General features: G+C 46.4%; 1 protein-coding gene across 4 annotated transcripts in view; it reads left to right on the forward strand.

The window, feature by feature from the left end:
* RPS6KA1 (ribosomal protein S6 kinase A1) overlaps window positions 1-25,678 on the forward strand; it is a 918,695-nt gene that overhangs the window by 479,349 nt on the left and 413,668 nt on the right. For all 4 annotated transcript variants that reach the window (XM_069622861.1, XM_069622863.1, XM_069622864.1 and 1 more), the window contains 3 exons: window positions 453-534; window positions 17,662-17,742; window positions 18,618-18,697. In XM_069622861.1, the coding sequence (XP_069478962.1) occupies window positions 453-534; window positions 17,662-17,742; window positions 18,618-18,697 (243 nt within the window). The remainder of the gene's footprint in view (window positions 1-452; window positions 535-17,661; window positions 17,743-18,617; window positions 18,698-25,678) is intronic.

Here is a 25,678-nt window from a genome sequence, read left to right on the forward strand (position 1 = left end):
ATTTTCCAGCACAGCCTTCCATTCCCACATTTGGTCTACTTCTGGTCCTCATCGCCGACCCTTTTAGAACTTAGTTTTACCAGTCTCATACTATTTGGAACAACCTTTTGGCAACAACACTATTTTCTTCATCCTTGTCTACCCTTTCCAGATGTCTCCTAAACCCTGCTCCCTTCTGTCCCTGTTATAGTTGCCTGTATGTGGGGCTTGCCCTTGTGCTAGACCTATTGACGAGGACTCTTTACATAGCTGAACCAGAAATGGCTCACTCATAGGAACATTGGATTAGTTGGATATTGTGCATAAGGGATTAACGTGTGTGTGTGTGTGTGTGTGTGTGTGTGTGTGTGTGTGTGTGTGTATATATATATATATATATATATATATATGCATATTCATGTCGGTCTTCAAAATGGTTTGTATGATTTTCAGCAATTGACCTCTCTACACAGGTATTTTTGGTTCGGAAAATCACACCGCCCGACAACGGACATCTGTATGCAATGAAGGTCTTAAAGAAAGCTACCCTGAAAGGTAGGTGTCGCTGCCCTTGCATGGGAGCTGCATGGATCTGGATGTCTTCACTAGGAGCTACACGCATGGGGCTCCTGAATGTGAGTTGGCTGTTGGAAGCCCTTCATGATGGCTGGAGGAGGTACAAATCTAGGCCCACACATAAATGGTGTTTTCAATGGAAGACAAAGTGCTTCCATGCGTGATTGCTCTGTCCGTTTAACAGGTAGCAGCTGTGCTATGTGATCTGTCCACCTCCATGAAAGACACTGCATTTCCTCATTGCTGTTGAACAACTCTAGCATGGAAGCAGTACCAGCTGTGCAAATCTGCAGCAAGATGCAATTTGATGGGTGGGGGTGGGGGTGGTGGGGGGGGAGCAGTGGGAGAAAGGATTTTCCACCCCAATTATCTGTTACCATTGAGGGTGTCAGTCAAAGCCCTTTCTACAGCTAAGGGCACTGCTCTGGTTTGAAATGGCTTATTTGTTTTTAACTACACATGGCTACATATCGGAATAAACCTGCTGAGGGAAAACCTGAATCATGCTCAAGTTTTCTCTGGGGGCGGGCGGGGCAGGATACTAAGCAATGAAAATGATTGGATACGGGCAATGGATGCTAGCTATTTTAAAGATGGGACAAAAAAATCCAAGTGATCAAACATTAGTGCCCAGATGTAAAGAAAAGTGTATCCCAAAAATAAAGGAAGGACTAAGTGGTGATGATAGACAGGAGTCCGTAGACCACAAATATTGCACATGGGGCATGGAAAGGGGGGGCGGGAAGCAGAGAATCCCCTAGATGAAAAGATGTACGACTGTAGGCAGAGTGAGCACAACAAAGTGGGAGACATGTGGAGGTACTCGGTGGGTTAGGGAGAAGGAAGAGTCTGCAAGATAAATGTGTGTGGGGAAAGATGGAAAAGGGAGAGGTGAAGGGTCATTGCAAAACTTATTCCGAAATGCCCTCAATTCCTAGTCACTTGAGCCCTTGTCTGTTTCCATTGCCACCTTTTTATAGGGGACCGGATATGTTCAATGCCATAATGAGTTTGGTTGGGTTGCTATCATGATGTTCTGTGAGTTGTATTACCACTGGGGAGCATATGTCTTTGTATAGTTATGTGCATGTTCCAGAGTTGGTCTGCAGGGGCCCCTTTGTGCTTCATACATATTGAGTTGCACAGGCATAAGTGGACATACTCTAAATATGAATAGAAAGTTGATTGTATAATGTTGAACATTGTTAGGCTTATGCACTGAAACGGTTTGGGGCCATATTTACACATACTGCACTTAGTACAGGTGTAGAAGCCATTCAGTAGAGGTGGTAACACAATTGTTAGCTGGAACTTCTGTAATCTTGATCTTGCTAGAAGACAGCTTATAGCATAGCTCTTGGTTGCGCCTGTAAGTTATCTCTGTGGAGGTTTCAAGGTGTTCCTTTAAATCCATTCAATAGTCAAATGGTGCTACTATTCTTTTTTTTTATTTTAGATGTTGTACACTATAGGGACTTGCTTAGGTGATGAATTTTTGGTGATGAACCTCAAGGCGTCTCTTGTCTTGTGTTGCACTTGGGAGTGTTCAGTGATCTAAGTGTTACATTCTTCCCAGGTTATGGCTAGTATAATTGGATTCCATTTTTTTAAAATCTATGCTGAGACCGTAGTTATTCAGATACGTTGACATTTACTAAAGGGTAGGTTTACAAGGTTAACTGGGTGAGCAGTATCAGTTCGAGGAGTAGTGCTGGTGGTTGTAGGTCATCTACATTTCTTTGCGAAGATAAGGTAAAGAAATGGGACACTTTCCTCCTGGCATCGGTGAATTCAAGATTGTATTTTTTGCTGTCTCGATTTAGTGTGAAATGTAGGGTCTGAGCCTCTCCGTATCATACTGTTTATGTACCAAACTGTGATGACAGAAGTGGTTGTGGTGTCCCTTCAGGCATGCATTTTCCCAGTCTTCCATTAAGATTGCCAAAAGAGGAAGCAAAAATGGCTCACGTGGCAGTCCACTCTTAAATGTAGAGCCTGCCGATGACTAGGCATACATATCAAGTCTAAATTGCAACACGGTGCACAGCATGTTGCTGTTCAGGAGCTTGCTGAGCTGGTACGGAGGAAAGTCTTGACCGCTTCCATGTCTGATGTATACAAGTATTTAAAGTCTCAACTCTTGTTGCCTGTATGTTTGTTTCAAAAAGTCAGTGGTAATTCTGCATAGGCCACAAGGGCTGTGACAGTCTGACGAAAGGAGTCCATATACTCAGATACTTATGTTAAGGAACAAATGCCTGAGATGATGTGCCTAATAGGATAATCTATATTCCTGTTTTCTTAGCATATTGCTGAACCTTGTAGTTGCAGTCTTTGAGGGCCATCTGTGTTCAATGTGCTTTCAAAACCAAGCAGTGGGCGAGATTGGAGATACTACTTATAGAGATACTAATGCATGATAATTTGCACAAAATGTTAGATTCAGATAGGCTGTCATAAAGTGTACTCTTCCCTCCAGCAACCCAACCAGGGTTGTGTAAGAACATTGTTTTGCTAACTTGTTGCGCAGTCCAAGACGTTCTAGCACAGGCACCAGTGCAGAAAAACATTGGTTGTAGAGACTGGGTGCTCCAACAGGGGAACTTTAAAGTAACTTGGAAGAATCCTAGAACGGTCTGTGGTCACATAAGCTCTCTGGGGTTGCTGCTATATGGTTTGTCCATTTCTCAATCAGCCAACTTCATGAGGCCCACTTTTCAAGCTCTTGGTTCAGTTTTGTCATGCACCTCTGCTGTGAAGCCTTGAGTGTCAAGACTGATCAGCTGAAGAGAAAAGTTGGATAGTATCTGGTACATCTTTTTTTTAATTTTATTTTTTATTTGTAGAGCGCGCTACAGGCATCCAAGTGCTTTTTAGATTAAGTTCTACGTAGTCTTGAATTAGGGTTACAATGTGAAAGTTTCTTGGTTACGCAAGCATCCGAGGGACGGTTACAGAAATGAAACGGAATGTTAAGCCTTCAAAATGACTTGGCAAACAATTATTGCATAAAAGACACGTCATACAGTCAAATAGCCTAGTTTTAATGGCTTTGCAGAAGGCCTGATGGGAGTCAATCATCATGAGGTGCATGGGAAGAGCATTCCAGTATGAGGCGGCCATAGTGAGGAAGCTGCTGCTGCTGCCGCCTGCACGCACTCTCCGGGTCTTGGGAGTGGAGATAAAGTTGGTGTACGCCACGCCATTCTCATGGGCCTCGAGCAGGAGTGCTTCTCGATTCTTCAGGACAAGTAAGGGGGGTGCTAGATCATGGAGGCATTTATGTGCAAGGGAGAGAAATTCTCTTTGACGGGAAGCCAGTGGACCTGCCTCCTTACTTCAGAGATGTGGTTCTTCATGGAGATCCCAGTAGCAGCCCTGAGGGCATTGTTTTTGACCACTTGGAGTTTGGCAATGTTTTAGCCGGAGGTCCCTACAAGGAGGGCATTGCAGTAGTCCTATCTTGATCCGATTATTGCCCTAGCAATGGTAAGGCAGTTGGGTAGGGACAAGAAAGGTCTGGCTGCATTAAGTAATTTGGAGAAGTAGGCCGATGAGGAGACATTGGCGTTCACCTGTCTATTCATAGTCCAGTCGGAGTCAAGGTAGACACCTAAGGTTTTGACTGTTAGAGACACAGCAATGGGTATATTATCAATGGTAAGGGAGCTGTATTGATTATCCAAGTTGCCCAGTGTGGTGGGTGATCCGATCAGCAGAAGTTGTTTTCTCACTGTTAAGGCAAAGCCAATTTTCTGCCATCCAGGATTGGATCTTGGAATAGATGGAGTTGAGGGTGTTCCTGTCAGCCTCATAGTCACTCGAAAGGGGGATGAGCATCTGTCATCTGCATAGTTGGTGTATGAGCTGCCCAGGGCGTCCGTAATGTTGAACAAGGGCCTTGTGAACAGGTTGTAGAGGGTGGGTGCAATGCATGAGTCCTGGAGGACTCTGCATTTAATGTGACTCGGAGTGGCACAGGCTGAGTTGGAGAAGACTTTCATGGCCCTATATTGCAGGAAGGATGTGATTCAGGCACATGCCTTAGGGGAGAAGTTGGCAGCAGTAGAGAGATGGTGACGGAGGCTGTTGTGGTCAACCAAGTCAAATGCAGCCAATCCAGGAGCAGAAGGAGCGCTGGTTTGCCTGTGTCTCCAAGGTCATCCATTTGATTTTTCAAGTGAAGGAGAGCCGTTTTGGTGCCATGTCGTGGACGGAAGGAATTGTCTTCCTGCCGAAGGCCCAAAAGACAATTGTCTTCAAGATTTTTTTGGACTTGCAGGTAAGCTGCTTTGTCCAGAATTTTCAGTAAGAAAGGGACAGTGGTGATGGGCCTATAATTCCCTGGGACCGATGGGTCAAGGCAGGGTTTCTCAAGGAGCGGGCATACCCAAGCTTCCTTAAGGCCAGTTGGAACATGGCCAGACTGGAGGGATGCGTTAATGAATGATGTTAGAAAGGGGACAAGTGTAGGGGCACAGTCTTTAATAAGCTGAGCTGAACAAACATCACCTTTGCAATTGTAAGGTTTGATGGATTCGAGGAGGGCAGTGACTTCAGTTTTACTCATTTAAGTCGAAAGGAGTGGGTGAGTTGGTTAGAGTGGCCAAGGGTGGGTTGCTATGCAGGTCAGTTATTAGGTGGGTCAGCGCCTTTTGATGGGCTAAGATTTTAGTTTCCAGGGTATTCCATTTTTTCGAGCATGGCCAATTGCATGTTACACCACTTCATTTTTCAAAAGGGTAGGAGGTGGAGTGGATGGCTTTTCCAGCTCTCTAAAAAATAGTGAACATTTCTTTTGTACCTGATTTGGTGTTGGATATCATAGTATTAAAAGACGCAGCTTTAGCCTTAATGATCCCTAATTTGTGTTCTTTGGATATAGCTTTGAAGGCCCTGCTAGAAGCATCGTTGGGGTTCGTTTTCCACACTGAAAGCGTAAGCCTATTCTTGGAGCGTAGTTCCAGCAGCTCCTGAGAGAACCAGGTATTAGAGTGCTTTGTTTTCTTTGCTTTCCTTAGGGTGAGAGGAGCGATGGCGTCTACAGCTTGGGTAATGCGAGTTTAAAAACAGTAGCGAGGGTGTCGGGGTCTTCAGAGAAAGCGGGCTGGAGGGTAGGCACTTTAAGGAGGGGCATGATCTATTCCACAGTAAATTGCTGCAAGCTTCTGTTGAGTGCCGCGGGAATCTGGATCACAGGGTTAGGGGGCCCTTTGAGGGTGTTGAGGTCAAATTGCAGGTAGTGGTGGTCAGGCCATGGGATAGGGTGTTACCGGTGCGATGAACCGAACAGTTGTGGTGACTGACCCAATCCAAGGTGCGACCTTTGAGGTGGGTAGGCTCTGAATTAATTTGAGTGATCCCTACTGTGGATAGGGCTTTGTCCAGGGCAGGGTCCTTGGGGTCCTTGGGGTCATGGAGTCCAAGAGTTAGATCACCCAGGAGCAAAACTTTGGAGGTTTTTTCAGATTGTCCAAAAGAGAGTGAATCAGGCTTCATGGAATTCTGAGCTAGGACCCGGGGGTCGATGCACGATGTGGATGGTAATGGTGCAATTAGGGGAGAGGTTAATTTTGAGTCGAAGGTAATCCCAATTGTTACCAAACTCCCCTTCAATCTTGCTAATAGCGAAGGAGTCTTTGGCAATTAAGGCAACTCCACCCCCTCTCTGATGGGTACGGTCTTGTCTGAAGATGGTGTACCCTTCTGGGATGGCGAGGGTGAAGGCTGGGCCGGATGTTTCATTGAGCTATGTTTCAGTGACCATGAGGAGGTCAATATTATCCTTAATGATAAGGTCATTGACGTCAAGGGCATGGGCTGGTACTGAGCGGGTGTTGACAAGGGCACACTTGAGAATGGCATTGGGCAGGGGAGTACATTTGGCAGACGCAGGCACTGACAGGGTGCTAACATCAGGAGCACATAGATTGGCAGTAGGCGAGTGCGCAACGTGAGCCACAGGCGATGGCACAGCGGTGGCATCAAAGGCATATGAATTCGCAATAGGCAAATGCGCAACATGAGACACAGGCGCTAGCCCAATATTAACAGCAGGTGCAGATGTAGCATTCGTTATGGCCGAATCGGAATTAAAAATAGACGAGGTGCCTAAACATGTGTTATAGATGTTACACACCGATTGTCAAGTTTAACATGCACGGGCATGATGCAGGTAATAGCAGAACTGTTAGGCTTTGTCAGGCCAGAGTGTTTGTAAGCTGGGTGAGGCGGGATGGATGAGATCAGCTGTAGGGAGTCTGTCGTGGCAGCATGTGTACGGTGATTCGCAATGGGAGGAGTTTGAAAGTCTTGAGTAACGATGATCCAGGAGAGCTCCCAGGCGCGCATCCCAACAGAGCACAGGTGACAATGGGCACCAGGGAGATGGAGCAAATAGGCACAGTGGGTGCATGCAGGGTGGCGGTGTGCATGGAGGGCAGGGAAGTAGGCATGCGGACAATGCCATAGGCGTCTGCCTCCAAAGTAGGGGGGATGGGGAGCTGTTGCTCATGGGACAGTGGAAGGAGCATGGGCAGCCGGTGACTGGGCACCCGGATCGGGGCATGCCTGACCCTGGGGGAGGCAGGAGGAGTAAGAGAATCTTGCTCCTGTCGATTACGGTAGAAGGGGATCAGTGAGTAGGAGGTGTCGGATAAGTACGCAAGCGTAGGTAGTTGGGTGTTCCTAACCTGGCAAGGTGTAAGGGTTCGGGATGGATCTGCTCCAGAACCATGTTTTACTATGGGGAATTTGGCCATGCTTGAGGCAGAAGCCTTACCTTGCAGCAGGGGGTGCTGTTTCGCGCCGTCTAGCAGCGGAGCGCTGCTAAGAGGGAGCTGGGCCTTTTCCCTCTGCCTTCGCTCTGCGGAACATTTCACTGCAGTCTTTTTGAGGCTCACCCCTCTGAAAGAAATTCCGAGAATGGAAAGGGTTCGAACTACTCCTACACACTAAACCCCAGCCCACCCCCACACCCGCTCCTGTAAAAAATACTGCAAAAAAATGGTTTGAAATGAAGAGGGTTAGGGCAGCAGGGAGACGGATGCGGCCAAATGGGCATATACTGTTGGATCAAACCATTTAAATCCGCAGGGGACAGGATAAACTGCAGAATGCCTTCTTGCAGCATCTTGTTCCATGTCCTCTGACTATTCATTTCAACACAATGCCCATTACAGGACAGCCTGTCCCATAGTATGACTGCCAGGACTTCTGACAGTCCTTCTATGGAATTGCCTTTCCATCACTGCATTGTGCTATGACCATACAGATTGCCTAGTGAGTGTCCCGTGTTGGGACTGACCATTCCCCTTGTTGGCTGTACAACAAGCATTTCTGCAGAATGTGGCATTGCACTGCCCCACCTAGCCCTAGTTAGAAAGTTAGGGCCTACAGCATGTAGTTTTCTTTCTACTGCACAAAAGAATGGGTGCCCTTCACAGGTTGTGGCGATGAGTTTGTGAAAATGTCATGCCTGGAAACCAGGTTTTTCGCTATGCTGCCCTGCTACTAGAGGACCATTGGCTTTATTTGGGTGTTTGTTGTAAGTCATTTGTAACCTCAAAGAACCTTCCCCTAGTGAGCCGTCGCTCTTAAGATTGCAGCAACCCCAAACTGTGTCTCGATCAAGTCTTTGGAGATCTTTCTTGATGGTATCCTCCGGATGGAGATGTCTTACCTTGGAAGCGAACATAGTCATTTTGTGCACCATTCCTTTATTTCAAAAATGAAAACGCCTTCATAGCACCGTGACCAGTTGAGTTCTAATTTCGGGGTCTATTGTAATGTTTTTGCAACTGTTATGCTCACCTTTGTACTTCTGTAAACCTTTGAAGTGTTATACTTTCTAGAAGATTAATGTTCTACACCTGTGATTTCATCATGAGTAGTGTGCAGCTCACATTTTCTGGGATGTCGCAGCTCATGTGGTGTCCAACCTTGCTTGCCAAGATGATGATAAATATTTGGGGTTCGATAATCTCCTGTTGATTATCTGTCCTATGCCTACAGTGCCAGTACTGGTTAGACTTGAAACCTGCTCCAGCTTCACTTGTGCTCTAGTTAGGGGCCTTTGGTTGAATGATCGCAACAAGCAAGCCACATGGGCGTAGGACATTGGGGGTGTGGGGGGAAGAGGGCGGGGGCGACGACAAAAAATGTCCCCCACAATTTTAAGTGGGGGGGATATAATGGCATTTATCCCCCCAGAATATGTAAGTGTTGTGCATGCAGCATGTAAAAATGTGCAGCGTATAAATATACTTCTGCAGGCTGCAGCCGTCAGCGTGCAAAAGTACAAGTTCTACAGGCTTAAAGATACATTCCTGAAGATTACCAGACCACGTGGAAGCCACACAAAGGGGCCATCGCAGCCTTTAATATTACTGGGATTCTCATACAGGACCCATATAAGGTGCTGAAAATGGAAAAAGTGGCCATTGCCTGGCCAGCCTAGCGCCAGGATTTGGGTCTCGGGCGCTACTGCATGGCACACTTTGCCTTAGTCCAGTATTGCATACCCTGTCCCCATCAAATGATGGGTCCTTCCTCCTACTGCCGTACAAGGTGACTCGATGCGTCTGCATCGTATGTCGGAAGCCACCAGATCCTCTGTGAGTTGCTTATCCAGTCCCGGTTTTTATCTGCGTTCTGGGACTTGTGGTTTTGCTTTTCCCATTTTGAATTAGACTGCAATCCCCATATTGCAAAGAGCTATGCCCTCAGAATGCCCTGAACATCTTGAATGTTCTGGCATGTGTAGCCCTTTGCCTGCCCTTGGTTGCCCTAAACATGTTAGTCACATAAGGGAGACAATGCTGAGCACGGGGGTGCATGTGGGGGGCTGAAGCTACCATGTTAGGGCCTGGTCGGCGGAGGGATCATGTGAGGGTTCAAGCTTCGTTAGGGCCTGGTCGGTGGGGGGGTGCATGTGGCAGGCTCAAGCTTCCATGTTAGGGCCTGGTCGGCTGAACTGCGGAAAATGACATGTCATGGTATAACGCAGAACTATATAAATTCCATTATAAATGCACAGCTCTAGCTTAGTTGGAATCGAAGCAGAGTCAAGGAAGCAGAGCAAATGTACTCTGTGGTTGGCGAACAGTGCCAGCAAAGGAGCAAAGCACAAACTCTGAAGAGGCAGCCGTGTCTCACATATATGGCAATGGCCAGATGTCTACGTAATTTTGGGCTGCACTGTGCATTTTTAAGCACAAATGTAAATGAACTGCAAGTTTTGGGAGCTGTGTTATGAATGTAATACCGAAGCATCTTCTGACGAGTAAAGAGGAAACCATATAGCCAACATCCCAGGCATCCCCCAAAAGGAGTTCCATATTAGAGGCCCCAACCTTTAATTCAGGGGTGCACAACTTGTTTAGCTCGGGCTGAATGTTTGACCCTCCCTCTGTGGTTGGCACGGGTTCCTGGTGATGGAAATTACAGGTGACCATGTGGCAGCCATTGGGGAAGGAGGGATTAGGGAGAGGTTGTGGATGAGTAGGGGGAAGTAGGGAAACCGGGAAGAGGGTTAGGGTAACAAAATTGGATAGGTGCAGGAATGTTAAAGGAAAAAACACACCTTGATACTCTGCATACCCACGTAGCGGGCTGACCTCACCTAATGGTAACCAAACCTGCTTGAAAAAATAGCCTATTGCCTTTCTAAATCACTACAAACATACATTCCTCTGACCCCCTTGTACCTGAATATCAAACAAAGCATTGGACCTGTAACACCCCCTTAATGGGAGTTGAGGTAGCAAAATGTACATGGCAACATAATGAAACAAAACAGCAGGGAGCTTCTCTCCTCAAGACTGAGAAAACTCATGGAAAGGGCCCAAGGTTTCTGCTTGAGCAGCTGGGGGAAGAAGGGCACAGGGTAAGTGGGAACATGGTGCAACTTATGTCAAGAGCTTGAGGCTGGTACAAGTTAACGGCCAAATGAGTAAAACGGGATAACAAGGTGGTCCCCCAGGGGCAGCATAATGGCCTTTCAACAATTTCATTTAAAAGGGGCCTCAAACCTCCAGATGTCATTGACCCCCCCCCCCCCATTTTGCCAGTCAGCACCTACAACATGGAAATATATTCCTTTCTATATTACATTAGTTCTGGGGCTTACAATGTGTGCTTTGCTTCAGACCTTCTGGCTGTCACTTCCCTCAAGCCCACCTTGGTGACTTGCCTCATACACTAAAGCAAATTCCTCAAGGTGTCCTCTGCACCCCGCAGATTGTGTCTCCTATGCCCCAGGCAAGCCATTCCTGGTGTACACGGCAGACTGATCTGTGAGAGTCAGCAATGCCATAATTGCTCCCTATTGCAATGGATTACGCAGTCTTGTCATTCGTAGAACAGAGGATCGGAGCGTGCACATTTGACTACTGCGACCTGCAGGACTATCGCACCAGGCTCTTCAAAGGGAAGAGGATGTCTGCTTTTAATATGAATGTAAAACTGGGAGGGGCTCATGTTAAAAGAACGACCTGTTTTCGCTGCTGGAATGGGCAACACTTGTTGAACTGTGTCGAGAAATGCAAAATAACTGTAGATTTATAGGTATCCTAGTTTCTTGAAACCCATGTGCAAAGTGTGAGGACTGGAAATGTAACTACCTAACCTCTGACGTCAGCCTGCTCGGGAGCTCGTTACGACGGTTATATCGGAATGGCAAGTTTTTCAAAGCTCAGTCCAGTGACCCAGAACCCAAGCCTTTTAACCGAGGGTCAGGTTGCTCCAGTCTGGTACCCCTCTGTCCCTTGCTCCATTTTAGTCCAAATAGTAAAAGGCCTCCCAGGTAGTGTCAGAACCAACAGCTGCTGCGCAGAACTGATGCACACCAAACCAGCAATGCCCATCCGTGAAAGCACATGGCAGTACAACTTTACCTGTGCCCTGTTTTCAACTGGACAGTCGTTTTTATATCACCACTGGTCGCTTGCTCTTCGTACAATTTCTTTTTTTTTCTCCAGGTAGAGCAACTTGAATACCACTCTAGTTTTCAACCATGCATTGTATGTCACTGTTCACAGTAACTGACCACCAATGCAGTGTCATGTTTACGTGAAACAGTTGGCTGCTTTACACCTGCTCTCTGTGAAAAATAGCAGTGACTTCCAAATGGCTTGCTGCTGGCACAGAGAAAGGTGGTTCTGTCCCCAGAAGACACTTTATTTCCTCTTGCACTTTGATGAAAGTATTGTGTGACTAGCACCTGGAGAATGGGTTCAGAGGGCTCTCCTTCCCACACAGGAAATAACCTTTCAGGCTGATGCAAATATGTGACTGCCTCACAGCACAGTGATCTGCATAGTATATCCTCCAGTGCCCCCCTGCTCCCCCACAGACATCCGCTCAATCCTTTCTGGCTGGCTTCCACTTCACCGAGCAGAGGTGAGAACCCAGCTTTTTGGCTTCCTTTCTGCTAGAAAAGGAGACAAAATGAATGCACATTGTTAGAGCAGAGTGTGACTAAGTCGCATGAGAAAAGCCGTTTGGGGAGGATTGGGTGGGGCAGGAGGGGTTTGGGGACAACCGCAAACCACATGAAAACCTACCTGGAGGTACTAAAAGGATCCCCGACCAGAGCCTTTTACGCTCCCACCCCCTAATCACCTTTGTGAAATCAATACCCTAGGACTTTGGATAGGGGAAAGACAACTTTCAGAATGAGCAGCCAGCCATGTGCCTGCACTGCTGTGTTTGGAACCAATAGTGATTGATTGGCCCGGCACTTGTTGGTGCTGCTGAGGCCATGTGAGACGGACCACTTTTCCAGCGTACCGTGGACCACAGCTACAGTAGTCCAGTTTCTCACTGTTAGTACCTGGGAGCAGGACTGGAGCAGGACCAGAGCAGGTTAGCTGCATGGCCTGCACATTTTCCGTCCCCGCCCATTTAGGCAGGGAACCCTCCACTCGGCAGAGACCGGGTGCAGAGCTGCTCACTGGGAAACCATTCTGTCTGGACTTCTGTCTAACCCCAAGTATGACGACATGCACTTAAATCCTCGTTCTTCACTAAACTTATCGGTATACATGGAATGGTGATTTGAGGATAACTCATAGAATGCAAGAAGTGAAGAAGCCGAGCGTGAGGGCAATCTGTGGCTAGGCCAATCTTGCATTGCACAAAAAAACCAGGAAAGCCAATCCAATCCCTAAATTTAGACTCGCAAGAGGAAGCTCAATCCTATGAGGAGTTGGGTGGAAGAGGTAAAAGGCAGTCCAGATATGTACCCATAGAACAGTAGGAGAGAAGAAACCAAAGCCTGGTGAGGGTCAGACACCCTTTATCTGGACTACTGGCTTCGCTTTCTCCCCCGTCCCTTTGTTGTAATTCACTGAAAACCTGGTCTAAGACCCTGCAGAAGCCATAGATCAGAAGCAAACTAGACTGAAGACTCAAGCCCAGGTGGGTAATCCTTGGCTGGTGGGTGAGAATAACTTTAGCCTAACATCCCTTGTTTGGGGAGGGGGGTGGGAACTTGCTAGTAATAGTAGTACCTTGTGAAGGTGGTCCTTCGAAAAATTCATGCTACAGATTTCTCCTTGGGCAAGGGGCTGGTAATTAAGTACTTTACTGGTGGGTGTTTGCTACATAGGTTAGAAAGGTTAAGGTGACCTTGAGCGCTGAAACTGAAGGTCAAGATTAAACAAGTACTAGAATCTATATCCATGGAACTGTGAAGAGTAGATTAGGGAGCATAGGTTTGGACTTTGGTGCCTTTAGAGTAGGCACTTGCACATGTTTTGATCTGTCCTGGCACTGTTAGCCTGAGCTAACCCTCCTAATTTGTACCTAGAATTCCCCCCCCCCCCCCTCCATATATCCTTTAGAGGCTTAAGCAACCCCAACCTAAGGGTTTAACAATGTGTTGAACTTTGGTCTGGTAGGTTTGATTGTTCTGTTGGTTTATTATCGACACCAAATTATATACTCCAGTTTGTCTCTTTGCCTTTCACAAACATTTATTTAATCTTGCCCTGCTGCTAGAAGGATGTGCCTTGGCCTAGCTGATTTTGAGGACACTTTCTGAGGGTGACCATTAATTCTGCCTATGGTTGTCGGCAAGTGGACTCACTTTTCCTCACCTGAGCGCACTGTTGCTGAGGGGAGGATGGATAGCTCAGGGGCAACGTATTAGTCTTGGAAGCAGGGCAACGTGGTGCAACACAGATTTGAATGCTGATCCTGCGCTTAGAAACCACTTGCTGGTATTAAACGCGTTAAAAATGAACAATAACATAAACTTGGATGTGTAGTTTTAGCCATTGTATGGCCCCATTTACTCAGATACGTCTGGACCCATGCATTAGTTTCAAGGCTTCAACAGTCGTGTGTGTGTGTGTGTGTGTGTGTGTGTGTGTGTGTGTGTGTGTGTGTGTGTGTGTGTGTGTGTGTGTGTGTGTGTGTGTGTGTGTGTGTGTGTGTGTGTGTGTGTGTGTGTGTGTGTGTGTGTGTGTGTGTGTGTGTGTGTGTGTGTGTGTGTGTGTGTGTGTGTGTGTGTGTGTGTGTGTGTGTGTGTGTGTGTGTGTGTGTGTGTGTGTGTGTGTGTGTGTGTGTGTGTGTGTGTGTGTGTGTGTGTGTGTGTGTGTGTGTGTGTGTGTGTGTGTGTGTGTGTGTGTGTGTGTGTGTGTGTGTGTGTGTGTGTGTGTGTGTGTGTGTGTGTGTGTGTGTGTGTGTGTGTGTGTGTGTGTGTGTGTGTGTGTGTGTGTGTGTGTGTGTGTGTGTGTGTGTGTGTGTGTGTGTGTGTGTGTGTGTGTGTGTGTGTGTGTGTGTGTGTGTGTGTGTGTGTGTGTGTGTGTGTGTGTGTGTGTGTGTGTGTGTGTGTGTGTGTGTGTGTGTGTGTGTGTGTGTGTGTGTGTGTGTGTGTGTGTGTGTGTGTGTGTGTGTGTGTGTGTGTGTGTGTGTGTGTGTGTGTGTGTGTGTGTGTGTGTGTGTGTGTGTGTGTGTGTGTGTGTGTGTGTGTGTGTGTGTGTGTGTGTGTGTGTGTGTGTGTGTGTGTGTGTGTGTGTGTGTGTGTGTGTGTGTGTGTGTGTGTGTGTGTGTGTGTGTGTGTGTGTGTGTGTGTGTGTGTGTGTGTGTGTGTGTGTGTGTGTGTGTGTGTGTGTGTGTGTGTGTGTGTGTGTGTGTGTGTGTGTGTGTGTGTGTGTGTGTGTGTGTGTGTGTGTGTGTGTGTGTGTGTGTGTGTGTGTGTGTGTGTGTGTGTGTGTGTGTGTGTGTGTGTGTGTGTGTGTGTGTGTGTGTGTGTGTGTGTGTGTGTGTGTGTGTGTGTGTGTGTGTGTGTGTGTGTGTGTGTGTGTGTGTGTGTGTGTGTGTGTGTGTGTGTGTGTGTGTGTGTGTGTGTGTGTGTGTGTGTGTGTGTGTGTGTGTGTGTGTGTGTGTGTGTGTGTGTGTGTGTGTGTGTGTGTGTGTGTGTGTGTGTGTGTGTGTGTGTGTGTGTGTGTGTGTGTGTGTGTGTGTGTGTGTGTGTGTGTGTGTGTGTGTGTGTGTGTGTGTGTGTGTGTGTGTGTGTGTGTGTGTGTGTGTGTGTGTGTGTGTGTGTGTGTGTGTGTGTGTGTGTGTGTGTGTGTGTGTGTGTGTGTGTGTGTGTGTGTGTGTGTGTGTGTGTGTGTGTGTGTGTGTGTGTGTGTGTGTGTGTGTGTGTGTGTGTGTGTGTGTGTGTGTGTGTGTGTGTGTGTGTGTGTGTGTGTGTGTGTGTGTGTGTGTGTGTGTGTGTGTGTGTGTGTGTGTGTGTGTGTGTGTGTGTGTGTGTGTGTGTGTGTGTGTGTGTGTGTGTGTGTGTGTGTGTGTGTGTGTGTGTGTGTGTGTGTGTGTGTGTGTGTGTGTGTGTGTGTGTGTGTGTGTGTGTGTGTGTGTGTGTGTGTGTGTGTGTGTGTGTGTGTGTGTGTGTGTGTGTGTGTGTGTGTGTGTGTGTGTGTGTGTGTGTGTGTGTGTGTGTGTGTGTGTGTGTGTGTGTGTGTGTGTGTGTGTGTGTGTGTGTGTGTGTGTGTGTGTGTGTGTGTGTGTGTGTGTGTGTGTGTGTGTGTGTGTGTGTGTGTGTGTGTGTGTGTGTGTGTGTGTGTGTGTGTGTGTGTGTGTGTGTGTGTGTGTGTGTGTGTGTGTGTGTGTGTGTGTGTGTGTGTGTGTGTGTGTGTGTGTGTGTGTGTGTGTGTGTGTGTGTGTGTGTGTGTGTGTGTGTGTGTGTGTGTGTGTGTGTGTGTGTGTGTGTGTGTGTGTGTGTGTGTGTGTGTGTGTGTGTGTGTGTGTGTGTGTGTGTGTGTGTGTGTGTGTGTGTGTGTGTGTGTGTGTGTGTGTGTGTGTGTGTGTGTGTGTGTGTGTGTGTGTGTGTGTGTGTGTGTGTGTGTGTGTGTGTGTGTGTGTGTGTGTGTGTGTGTGTGTGTGTGTGTGTGTGTGTGTGTGTGTGTGTGTGTGTGTGTGTGTGTGTGTGTGTGTGTGTGTGTGTGTGTGTGTGTGTGTGTGTGTGTGTGTGTGTGTGTGTGTGTGTGTGTGTGTGTGTGTGTGTGTGTGTGTGTGTGTGTGTGTGTGTGTGTGTGTGTGTGTGTGTGTGTGTGTGTGTGTGTGTGTGTGTGTGTGTGTGTGTGTGTGTGTGTGTGTGTGTGTGTGTGTGTGTGTGTGTGTGTGTGTGTGTGTGTGTGTGTGTGTCCTGAATTGGCGTTTTAAATAACCTGGCTCACACTGATGTAGAAGATTGTGGTATAGATGTCTTAGAGTTTGATTTTTGCAATAAACAAACAGAATCCAGAGAGGCCACTTTCTAGTTGTCTACTTGCAATCTGATCCTAGCATTGGCAAAGGAACAGAGCTGTGAATTGCTCCTGGAACGTTTAAATGGTAGTCGTGAGGCAAGGTTACACAGGTGATATCAAGTGACTAAGAACGTTGTGTGAAGAGGGCTGCATGCATGCAACTGGGCAGATCTTAAGTGTGGCCATTCTGCTCCAACTTAACGTTGTAACCTTTACTAGAATTGCAACATAATATAAAGAACAAACCTTGCTGCCAGTGCTATCCTAATAAAGACCCTTCTATAGAACCAATACCCATTAACAAGTACCTTGGTCTTAAGCGTACTGCCCCGCATACCCTCCTATTTTGACACAGAAGTGTGTGCAAAACCCTCCTAGTTTATGGGGGGAGACTTTACAATAGCCAAGGAGAGGTTGGTGAGTTGATACTGTGGAAGACTTTTGTGGGGTACGAAGGACTGTTGTGGGGTGGTGTGAAATGTGTGGGGGCAAAAAGGATTGGTCCCCCGAATCCTCCCACTTCTAACTAGCCTCCCTACACTGCTGTCACTTGGGGTGGAACGATACAGAAGTGCTCTCTTCTGTAATTCGTACTTGTGTGGAAATACCTTGGCTAGCGCCCCTACCTTGCTGTCTCCCACTATTCCTCTCCATGCACTATAATCTCCCAATCCCCTACATGTAAATGTCCCTGTGCACCCCTGTAGTGCTCCTGCTTTTACTCCTTCCGCCTCCCCGTCACTGGAAACTCCTAGCTCTGTAAAAAGGCCATTCTAATACTGACTGCCTTCAAGATCGCCCTCAAGGATGACCACCTCTCCCAGGGAGGGCGTATGGATTAAACAGCTCACCCATCCCCCACTGCTAACCACCATCGGGCACCACTGGATTACTGATCGCTTAATGCTTGATGAATTTAATGTCAAGATTTACACTTTTACTGATGGGGCTCCTTCGCCACCACCTCCAGTTGAGAATATTCTCTGCTAAATCATTACTATGCAAAGCATGCATCGTTGGTACTTCTCCAGCCATCAATATTCCCTTCGTACAGTTCTCTTCATTTACAGTAAGTATATAAAATACATTTAGGCAGGCCTGGAGAGAGTCATGGGTGTCTTGTGGAATGAGTCCTGCAGGATCTCTGCACATGTTCCATAGGGCAGGCCTGGAGAGAGTCATGGGTGTCTTGTGGAATGAGTCCTGCAGGATCTCTGCACATGTTCCATAGGGGGCTGGAGGGCAGAATTAGACAGTGGTTTAGCCCAACACATGCTTCTAGCTAGGAATTGATTTAGGATAAAATGATCATGGTATGTTGTCTGAACTTTGTTCACTCTCTTCACAGTGCGGGATCGTGTCAGAACAAAAATGGAACGTGATATTCTTGCAGATGTGAATCATCCTTTTGTGGTAAAATTGCACTATGGTGAGTAAGGAGTAGAACATTCACAAGTGATGGGTCCGCACACTTCTTGCAGGGGAGAGTTAAATTGACAATGCACTTTTAGAGGATTTGCATTGGTCGGTTTTATAAATGCAGATCCACACTCTGCTGTGTTTTCAATCACGTAGCCCATGCATAAACCTCTGGTGAGGTTCTGTATGATGTGTAGTCTCCCGAGTGTTCTATTTCTACAGACTCCAGAATGATTGATGGAGGCAATCAAAGAGCATGCAGCTTTAACTGGAGGTGTTCTTTTTTTTCCATTGATTAGTGGAAGCTCTGAGTCTATATTCACAGTTGGTGGCTGTTTCTTGTTCTACATGAATGTCTGTTTACATGTTCATGACTTGAAGCTTTGTGGTTGTTTGCATTCTTGGTTGAGTTGTCTTTCATCCAAATTCCAAAGCAAGGGCTCTTTAATTCACTTTCATTCGCTGGGTGGCCCCTTTGATCAGATTCATAATCAAATGATGTTTTACCTCTGGTGATATTCCTATCTGAGGCATAAGTGAGGCTTACTTGCTGTTGGGGGAGGGGGTGGTAGGTTCATTCTGCAATGTTTGTAATTCGCTGCAAGCTTCTCTGGTCTAGATTGAATCATTGGAGCATGCAACCACTTTGAAGTGTGCACTCACCTTTGTAGTAACTAATCTGGTTGTATTTGGATATGACACACAATTAGCTCGGTACAGGTTTGAGTTCTGGGGGGACTGAATACAGTTTTGTTGCTGGAGTATTCAATTAAGTTCTTAGCTAGTGAGGTTATTGTGGTCAATTTCAGGGTGTTTGAGGGACGTGGGGAGTAGTAGAGAACAATGATTGGTTGAGATTTTGAAATTATCTGCTTTGTCTTTCAGCATTTCAAACGGAAGGAAAACTCTACCTCATCCTAGACTTCCTCAGAGGAGGAGATCTTTTCACTCGCCTTTCCAAAGAAGTGAGTCTAGTTATTTTGTCTTTCACTCTTATTCCCATCTTTTTGTTTTGGTCTGTGGTTGGTTCTTCACTTTTCCTAAATGCCATGTACATTTGCCAACCACCTTGTTTCTAGTCACTTAAGGTGTGTCTCCATTGTTTACACCCACTGGCATCAGTACGTTCCAGCAGTTGGGCATTCCCTGCAATGACTCGGCTCTCTTGTGCTATCTGGTGTGTTGTCCTTTCTGTATGTGCTTCTGCGATATCCCAAGCTATCAATAATTGCTGGTGCTGAGCTCTGTTCCTGCCATGATGCCAGCTCCCCTGTGCAACTTGCTACTCTCTGCATTCCATTCATTGTGTTCCTGACCTGCATGGCGCCAGCTATCTTGTGTGGTCCACATCCTCCCTTTGCCTCGCTGCTTTGTATTCCTACAGCCGCTTAATTCTTTCTGCAGTCTGTTTCTAACTGTTAACACTAATAACTATTTTTTTTTACCTCAAATCTAGGTCTGCTGTATAAACTGATCTCTGCTTAGCCCTGAACCTTTTCTCTATGCTTCCACCATGGAAGCCATAGTCTCATAATTCTGATGTTGTGCATAACCCTCTGACATTACTGACCTAACCACATCTCCTCAGTACAGTCAAGTCTGCAACTTATTGCATATATAAGAATTACAACATGCTCATTGTGATGAAATGGACTATTTTGGACCACTATTTGTTCTAGCCAATCTACATTTTTTAAATGTCAGTGGGTTCCGTCCAGGCCACATGTCGACTAATCCCACTACTCCACCTCGCTTATCCAGCTTTGCTTCATGCATTTTGATTTGGCTTTCTGGGTCTGTTGTCAGTCCTTGTGACCAGTCAATGAGAGTTCATTCAAGATCAATTTGTGGGAGTGGCTGGAGTTTAAAGCAGTTACTGTCTTTATGCTCTCCCTCCCGTACAGCCTAGCCGTTCTAATCCTTAATTTATGTCTTTACTCCCACAATGCCCTCTGCTCTCCCAAGCAGTCTACTGTGCCCTGCACTTTGTTCTGATACCTCCTTCTAACATGTTGACACATGTGCCAAATGTGTGACTTGCGCTTTCTGCTTCCATCATGTCCTTTAAAGCATAGATTCTGCCAACTGTGTCCATGTCTTCTGAAAGTTCCTCAGTGTTTTCAGAAAGCTTTTCAGGAGGCACCCATCAAGGAGGACTACCAGTGTTGCCCACGATATCCAGGCATCGGTTGGACATGCCATTTCACAGTTCCTTCTCTTTCTGTACCAATGCTCATGAGTCCTTGGACAAATGTACGGGCTAGGAAGATTGCAAAATCCTTGGTGCGTTCTGCCCCCTCTGACTTGTTCTCGTCCAAGAGATCTATGATATTCGTTCTCTCTGAACGTCCTGCGATCAGGACATTATCCGCATAGCCAGCAGCTTCTGTAGAAAAACTTTTATGGTCCCTTCAAGTGCAGAGGTCTAGGAAACCCCACATCGTCCTCCATTCCCAGTGGCTCCATTTCTGGGGGAATTTTGAGGGGAGGTGGCAGCAATCGATTTTGCGAAAGCTTTGAGGTTGATAACACTTGGTTACATCAGAAAATAGACCATGGGTAATGCCTTCCATTTCATTCTAAGCTGCCCGATCCTGCCTTCTCTTCCTCTGGAAATGTGCCGGCTTCAGAAAATCTCAACTGTTGATGAAGGGAGCAGTAGAGCTTGGTCCACCAGCTGGAAAGGCTGGTATTCCTTTCATTTTATTGATGCTGGAGAGACTGATGTCTTAAACCCAGCGTAGACTTGAGACTCCTCAATCAGCTGCCAAACATTGGAAATACCTTTTGGTGTGGGTAGCACTCATATTGCAGTAGCTGCTTGCCTTTACAGGATGAAAGTGCACAGCTCTCCCAACCCCTGCAACTGGTTCTTTTATGCCAAGTCAGATGAATTTGCTTTAGGTGACGTCAAAATGTTTGGAAGGTCCTCCGTTAAAGAGGACTTAATGTTAATGGAGAAATTGGACTGTCCTTTAAATGTACAATTTTAATAACTTTAAAATTATGAATCAAAATGCCTATCTTATATACAATTGTGTTAAAAACAATCTTTACTTGTTAAAATAAAAGCAGTTTTTAAGCTGTTTCCAGACACTTTTGCATAGAGAAACCAAGAGTAATGAAAGATGGGCAGCTCTAGCAAAGCACATAAAGATGCTGGTCCTTAGGTCGGTGTTGGAGCCCATGATGTTACCATATTGACAGTTAGAAGGGAGCTCATTTTACCAAGCTCATTGAGAAGACCCTGAAATGTCTACCCCTCCTAGTACAGTGCATTCCTGTGATCCATGTTTTTAAAATGTTTTCAACAGCAATTGACTTCCTGTGACTGTTCCTGTCATTCATGCAGTTTTTCTTCAAAAGGTTAGGGTGTTTGTAGTCCCTCTTTACCAGCAAACACTGATGCTGTTCCTCAGAAACCTGTCCCTTTTAGACAAGTGCATGGTGCATTGTGGGCAAAATATCAAAAAAGAGGATCATGCACTTTGTATTGTCAGCTGTCCCGATGGCCATACTGTGGAGTAGTGTCCCCTATGCTTCCAAGTCCCTCAGAGGAGAGGGAAGGCATTAGATTGTAGTAGAGTCTGGGCTCAGTCTCTATGATAAATGCTTTATGAGAAACTCCAAAGGTGAAAAGGGATGTTTCCAGAGTCAAGGACTCCTCTGGGGCCCTTTGAAACACTGCTATCCTTAGCATTGCCTGATGTCCAGGGCTTCGTCGGCTTCTGTTTGCGTCTGAGGGATGACTCGACATCTGCCTTTAACATCAAACAGGCCTGGGGTGCCGGCGATGACATCCACTTGACATCGATCATCAGAGATGCATGATATCTTCACAAAAATCCCAGAGAAGCAAAGCCTGCCATCCTGAAGAAGCAGATAACTCCTAATGCAGAAATTAGTATGGCAATCCAGAAGAAACGACATTTGTAAGGTTCAAAACTCAAACGCACGAAGACCCCATAGAGAGTTCACTGTGACCCTTCTCCCTCTTGCAATGTGACTTCATCGGCTTGGTCCGATAACTCTGCAGAATCCCCATCACTTTAACCTGCCAGAGTTTTTTCAATAGCCCATATGCTCCTCTCCAGAGGTCCAGGAAAGGGCTGCTTTAAAACGTAATGTATGTATTTTTTGCATATGGAGAATACCTCAGTATTTCTCTGCAACCTAGAAAACAGAGCACATTAATCACTGGTTCCTGAAGGCCATGATGGCAATTTTACATTTCCACAGCTAATGTGATGTGTAAGCAAAGGTAGGACAACTAAGGCACTAGACTGACCCTTTTCTTTAAAAAAAAAAAAAAATGGAAGGGTGCGTCTCTCGATTCCCTGATTGTTCCTACAGTCAGGAGCCGATTCCCTTGATAGCAACCCCAAATAATGACACATGGATGTATTCTGTGGGCGGGAAGAATACGCTACTATGATTGGAGTCCAGATCTGGCCCTACTGGACAGATTGGATCATTCTTGCTGTGCTTCATTGAAGGATTTAATTCCCCCAAGATGACGAGAGGTAGCAGGTTGTGAAGGTAGGCTCTGTGTAGTTAACTTTTCTTTTGTCATTTAGATTTTATTCAAGTAATTGCACATGGACATGCCTTTATATAAACAAACTAATACAATGTGTGTAAATGAAAATTCTCATCCTTCGTATACACTTCATCTGTTCTTGTGTGAATAGACCATCAACTAATCACATTATAATGCAAAAACAAAGAAAAGGAACCGAATGAAAAGAACCAACATTGCTTATGTTCTCGATTTAAAACCACGCTGGTGATTAGTGAACGCTAAACAACTCCGCTTATGACGACATAACAATGAAAAGGACATCATATGAGGCCAATGGTGTTCTCTCGGATCATCATTTTGGCTTAGAAAATGTATAAAAGGACCCCATTCTTTGAGAAAGTTCGGCATCTCACCCTTGAGGGCTGCCTCAATCTTGCACATTGCAGCCATGTACCACCATTTCGACCACCATTCTCGTGTATCTGGTACAGTTGGGGTTTTCCAATTTCACACCATATTACCTGTGCCGCTAGCAGGAGGTGGGTTATCCATCTAGGAGTCTTTCCCCCTAATGTGTAGTGCCCTTCCGAATCTTGAATCCCTGAAAAGCACCACCAGCGGCTCCAATGGCAAATCTACACCCTTATCTTTGCGCTAAAACTTCTTTCCAATAAATCTGTTTCAGAATACAGGTCCACCAAATATGTAAAAATGTGCCTGGGGTATGGGTGCATCTCCATCAACATGGGGAATCTCCGTATTCATGTTATGGAGCCTTTCAGGAGTAAGGTACTATGTGCACATTATTTTGCAACTTTTATTTTCTTTCAATTGCACACATCTAGAATTCCCTGCCCTGGTCCAAATATATTATACCATGCAAGCTCATCCAATAGGTTGTTTAAATCTTCTTCCCATTTAGACATGAGTGGGGAGGTTTAAATCTGCTAGCATTGAGAACCTTGTCCAAAGCAGACACCCTACATGCAGGAGGTTCTCCTATGGAAAGTCTTCAAATTGTGCAGTTCCTTTTAGCCTAGTTCGCCATGCTCCTATCCGCTTTGCAATGTCTAAGCTGTAAATAGCCATATCTGTCCACTAAAGACTTGGTTGAGACTCTCCCAGGGGCCATTCACCCAAGAACAGGACAATGGGATGTGTTCATGCTGGTAGAGAGACTCCTAGACCCCCCTTTGATTTGCATATTAAGTAACTTTGGGTCTCACCCTAAGTTACCAGGGGAATCCAGATGTGGAGCCCTTGCTCACTGTTCTCAGAGAGGCACAGCTCCACCTCACTGACCAGACCCAACCATGCTGAGACACCTTTGTGGGGTTGCTGTTGGTACTCTTGGTCAGAGAAGAATTGCATAGCATTTCAGTGCTGGACTTCCCCTGGGCAGGACAAAGACTGATATGCAGGGATATTTCACCTCTGTGAAAGGGACAGTGAGCTAAAGACTTGGTTAAGACTCTCCCAGGGACCATCCACCCAAGAACAGGTCAATGGGCTGTGTTCGTGCTGGTAGAGACTCGTTAGCCTAATCTCGCTAGCCTCCCTTCTATCATCCGTTGAATCTACCGACTCAACGTCCCGGGGGAAATACAGGTATGTACCAAATGTGTGTCAATGGGGATGGGAAAGTAGTCCCTGAATGTTTACGGGCACCTTATCCCAATAGCTCAGCGTGACGCTGGTGGATGGAAGCAACCAAGCCACATTTTGCCTAATTGTGTGCAAGCACAAACCCCATTCATACGAGGCAGCCCCAATTACAAATTGTTCTATATTCACCCAGTGTTTAGGAATCTGTCCTCCATTCCTACTATCTAATAAAGGAGCCAGATGTGCCGCATATAGGTAATCTCGTTATTCAACCACCACTGTCCCTACCTCCCCCCTTTTTGTGACTTGTGCAGTTGGGTGGGCCCCAGAGTCCACACTCTTCTTGCGGAGGGTCTCCTGCGGTCTTGACACCCGTCTTTCCTTGATCTTGCCTGGGACGACTCTGCCATTGGTGTTCCATTCCATCCGGTAATTAAATTTCCTTCTTTGATATCTTCAGAACCTCTATGGCCACATGAAGAGATTTAAACTGATGAACACATACAATTTGAAAAGGATACAAAAAGGATAAACCCCAGCTATATTGAATACTCATGTTTGCTAGCCATTGAGTCACTGGCTTCATCTGCCGGCGCTTTTCAATTGTTCCTTGCGCAAGATCCTGAAACAGCATCAGAGAACTATGCCTAAACATTATGCCTCGTTGTGATCCATTTTATGGAATATTAGTGCCATACATTTCATATAAATGCTCTCTCGTAAGCACATCTGGCCGGAGGTTTTGGTGTTGCTGGAAGTTGGATTAGACTCTATGCGTATCCATCTCTCCCAACGTTTCTTTGAAAAAATCTCGGACATACACCTAGTTCACGGTCCATAACTTCACAAGGAATTCCCCTGATATGAATGTTATTCCTGTGCGATTCTCACTGTCCTCCAGCTTGTCATCGACAGAAGCTCTTTGCATTCCCAACGCCGCCATACTCTGCTCTTATTGGTCATGGGTATTTGCCTGATCACAAAAAGCGCTCTCCAGATCTCCCAGCCTGTGTTCAGCTTGTTGAACATTGTGCCAGTTCCTGAAGGACTTCCTGGACTGTGGTCACCATCTTTCTGAATAGATTTAAATACATTAGCAATGGTGCCCTTGTAGCTGGCTAGGCGGCTAAATCTGGAGTGTTTGATCTATACCAGGTGACCCAGACTAGGCCTGCTTAGGCGGTAGTAACATGTCCTTGATGGTGGCTACTAATCTGTCTTTCACTTTACTTGCTTTCATGTTGGTCGGGTACCTCCTAAATTCTACTAAGCTCTTATAGTGTTGACTCAGCTATAACCCCCACCTGTTCGGCTGTGCAGATGAGGTCAAAATCAGAAATGGGGTGAGTGGGACTTCAGGACCGGTGACCTTTCTAAGTTGAATTCTCCTGGTGGTAGGGATCCCAGCACCACCTGAATTCTGAGCAATCTGTAGCGGCGGGACGGTCTTCTCGCTGCGAGAGCTCCAGTCTCTAATGAAATCCCCTTGGAGACTTGCACTATAAGATACCCGCAAACGTTCCAAATTACATTCCACTAAGTAGTTATGGAGGGGCATGCCAAGGTGAGGTTCTGCTCTATATACCTTCATCAAGGAAGCTGCCAGCCCAGGCTGCCGGGGAATCCCCAGACAGTGCTCACTGAGGTGGGCATACTGCCAGCGGGTCTGTAGTCCATGCCACCAGCTCCTCTAATATGCTGCAGGCTCCCCCCTCCGTCTGGCCCCTGGTTGATCCTGGAACTGTGCTGTGGCAGAACGGTGTGATCCCCAGGTGCTTCCATTATGTGGGGTCCCGCTGGCCCCATGTGCTCTGGCTCG

This window comes from Ambystoma mexicanum, chromosome 11, assembly GCF_040938575.1.
Source record: "Ambystoma mexicanum isolate Mex_15411 chromosome 11, UKY_AmexF1_1, whole genome shotgun sequence".
Taxonomy (NCBI): domain Eukaryota; kingdom Metazoa; phylum Chordata; class Amphibia; order Caudata; family Ambystomatidae; genus Ambystoma; species Ambystoma mexicanum.